At 48.9% G+C, this 2,626-nt stretch overlaps 1 protein-coding gene across 1 annotated transcript in view; it reads right to left on the reverse strand.

The window, feature by feature from the left end:
- TEOVI_000154300 (Trypanosomal VSG domain containing protein, putative) overlaps positions 1 to 963 on the reverse strand; it is a gene marked incomplete at both ends in the record, with an annotated part of 987 nt that extends 24 nt beyond the window's left edge. The window contains one exon of the mRNA XM_067224759.1: positions 1 to 963. Coding sequence (XP_067080860.1) covers positions 1 to 963 — 963 coding nt within the window.
- Positions 964 to 2,626: the final 1,663 nt, after the last annotated feature.

Here is a 2,626-nt window from a genome sequence, read left to right on the forward strand (position 1 = left end):
CGTTTTTGTGTCTGACCCGTCGCAGTCTTCGCCGGTGTTGGCTGCCGAGTGGCCTAGGTAAACCCGGGTGTTCCCGCCGTCGGTCTTTTGTGTTAGCGCCGCTTCCCAGTTTGTCAGTGCGCTGATGATGGCTTCTGCAGTCGCAGTCTGGGGTAGTGTGACCCCGCAAGTTGCCCGCAGTGTTTCCCAGTCGGTAGCCATTGCTGTTGCGCTAACGCTGGTTGAGGTTGGCGTGTACTCTTTTGAGCATTCGCCGTTGCTGGCGCTCGAGTGCCCGCACAAGCAGAAAAAATCACCGGCGATTGAAAGCCGAGGATTTGACGTTTTGCAAGCAGCAGCGAAGCTGGATGTGGCGCCCGTGGTTTTGCCCGCTTCTGGCTTGGTTAGCGCCCCATCACCGCCATACAGTGCCGCGTTAAGATATGTTTTTATTTTGTTTTGTTTGTCATCGGCTAGAAATTCACTCAGCGGCTTGGCTTTGTCTGCTAAAGTTTCGGCTTGGTGAACTAGCAGATGTAGCTGCCGCGAGCACTCTTCGGCCTGTGTTTTGTCGCGTATTTTTTTGTAGTCCGATGTATCTTCTTCACCTATTTTAAAGTTTTTGACATTCTTTTTGTCGAGCCGCCAGGCGTCCCAGTTTGTCTTGCCACCGAGTTTGTCAGCCAACTCCTTTGCGGCGCCCTTCAACGTGTCATAAGCGTTGGTTTTGTCATCGTCTGTGAATAAACCTTGCCACGTTTTCGGAGCTACTGACATGTTGGCCGCTCTTATTCGCAGCTGGATACTGCTCGCTGTTGCGTGCAGTCCTGGAGCTACCCAAGTGCCGGCAGCTGCCCTGTAAAGGCGACACATAGCACGATGTGCCGCGGCACTTTCGTCCGCGGCTGCTTCAACTGCTGTTGGCGGCTCCAGAACAACGCTTGCTAGCCAAGCTGCCGCTGCGACTGCTCTTGAAAAAGACATTAATACCTTATATTGAGGCTGTTGAGAAGAAAGACTGTCACGGTGCTGCTATTGTTATGTCCTTCGTCGGATGTTGCCTGAAAGTTGTCTTTGCTGCGCTCAGTGCCGTCGGCTTGGGTATGCTGTTCAGACACAAGTTTGTTTTGGTTATTTCGGGTACGAGCCCTTGCTTTTAAGGCTGCATATGTTTGACTTGTTTCTTATCTCTTCGAAAACTGTTCATTTGTTTCATGTTTCAATTAGAGAAACTGCGTTCCTTCTTTCTTTACATTTTTGTTGAGCGCTGCGGGTCTTCAGGTTCGTTGTAATGATGAGGCTGCAGTGATTTATCTTTTATCACTTACTGCGGTTTTTAAGTGGTTTTATCCTTTAATATGGGTCGTATTGTTGGCAGGGCCGTCGAAAATACCGCTGTTTATATAAGCCGGTCATCAGTCATAGGCTCGACGCTATAGTCAATGTCAGTTATTTGCTAGTTTGTCGGTTGTTCCCACTTACCCAAAAAGACTGCTCCTCCGATACTTTTGGCGTGCCGCTTCCAACATTGGGTTGTTTGGTGCTGCTTATTGCACAAATAGCGCCTTGCCGTCGCTGGTGTGAGGAGCCTTTTGAGCAAACTGAGCTTAGTGTTATTGGTTGCTTTTGCTGTGTATCAGCTCTATTTGGGCCCAGCTTCGTTGTCGGCCAGTGGTATCTGAAGCTAGCGCAGTTAGCGGCGGTTGCTGCTTGGCTGTCTGTTGCGCGCGCCGAAAACTGTCAGGGGCCGTTGTCCCTATTACCCATTGCCTGTCGGGCGTGCTAGGTGTCGGGATCAGGCTGATTTTTCTGGGCTGCCGGCCCAGAGCCTGGGTGGCGGCGAGTTATAGAGGTCACTGTGAACTATATGCATCGCCTTGGTCGCTGACGGAGGACTCAGTATGCTGGCGAGTTGTCGGCGTCGATTTTGGTTCGGTTAGCTGTCCGCAGCCGCTTGCTTTGTGGGCGAGTCCTTTTGCGATTCGTGGTGTGCAAGTGCCATGTTAAGGTCGCCTATTATTTTGTTGTTTGTGTCAACACTTCGGCCAGCCGGTAAGGATGTGTCCTTTGCCTGCCCCAAGTTTACAGTGTCGCATAGGGAATATAGCTCTGCTAGGTTTTTGGCCTCGTTGGCGTATCCCCTTGGCCGCTCCCCGGTACTGTGGAGGAATAGAAGAAACCATGGCACTGACTAGCATATTTGTTTCTTTGGTTTACTGTCTTTCGCCATGCAAAGTAATCCATTAAAGAACTCTTAGTTAAATTTTGGCCCGGGCTTAAGCTCGCCAGTAGCGGATTTGACAACACATGTAGACTCCGTTGCTGCTGCTCATATCCGGTCTTTAAGACATTAAAAGAATTCTGTTTGTTTGTTTGTTTTTTTTTTTTTGCAAAGCCACTTCTCTTTTGTTGCGCGTTAGTTCTATTTTTTTCAGACGTTTCTACGCGGTCGGTTTCTGCATAATAAACTCCCACATAGCATTTATGCTGGCTATTTTGAGCTTAAGTATATTGGCGTTCAACAGTCTGTAATCATCATTCCTTTGAGTATTGGCTCATTTACTAATTGTGGTGTTTTTGCTTATCCGGGTTGGGTTAAAATTGAGTGTTTGTTGCAGAATCTGTTCTATTTATGGATATGTGGTCG

This window comes from Trypanosoma equiperdum (assembly GCF_001457755.1).
Source record: "Trypanosoma equiperdum strain OVI genome assembly, contig: ctg_377, whole genome shotgun sequence".
NCBI lineage: Eukaryota > Euglenozoa > Kinetoplastea > Trypanosomatida > Trypanosomatidae > Trypanosoma > Trypanosoma equiperdum.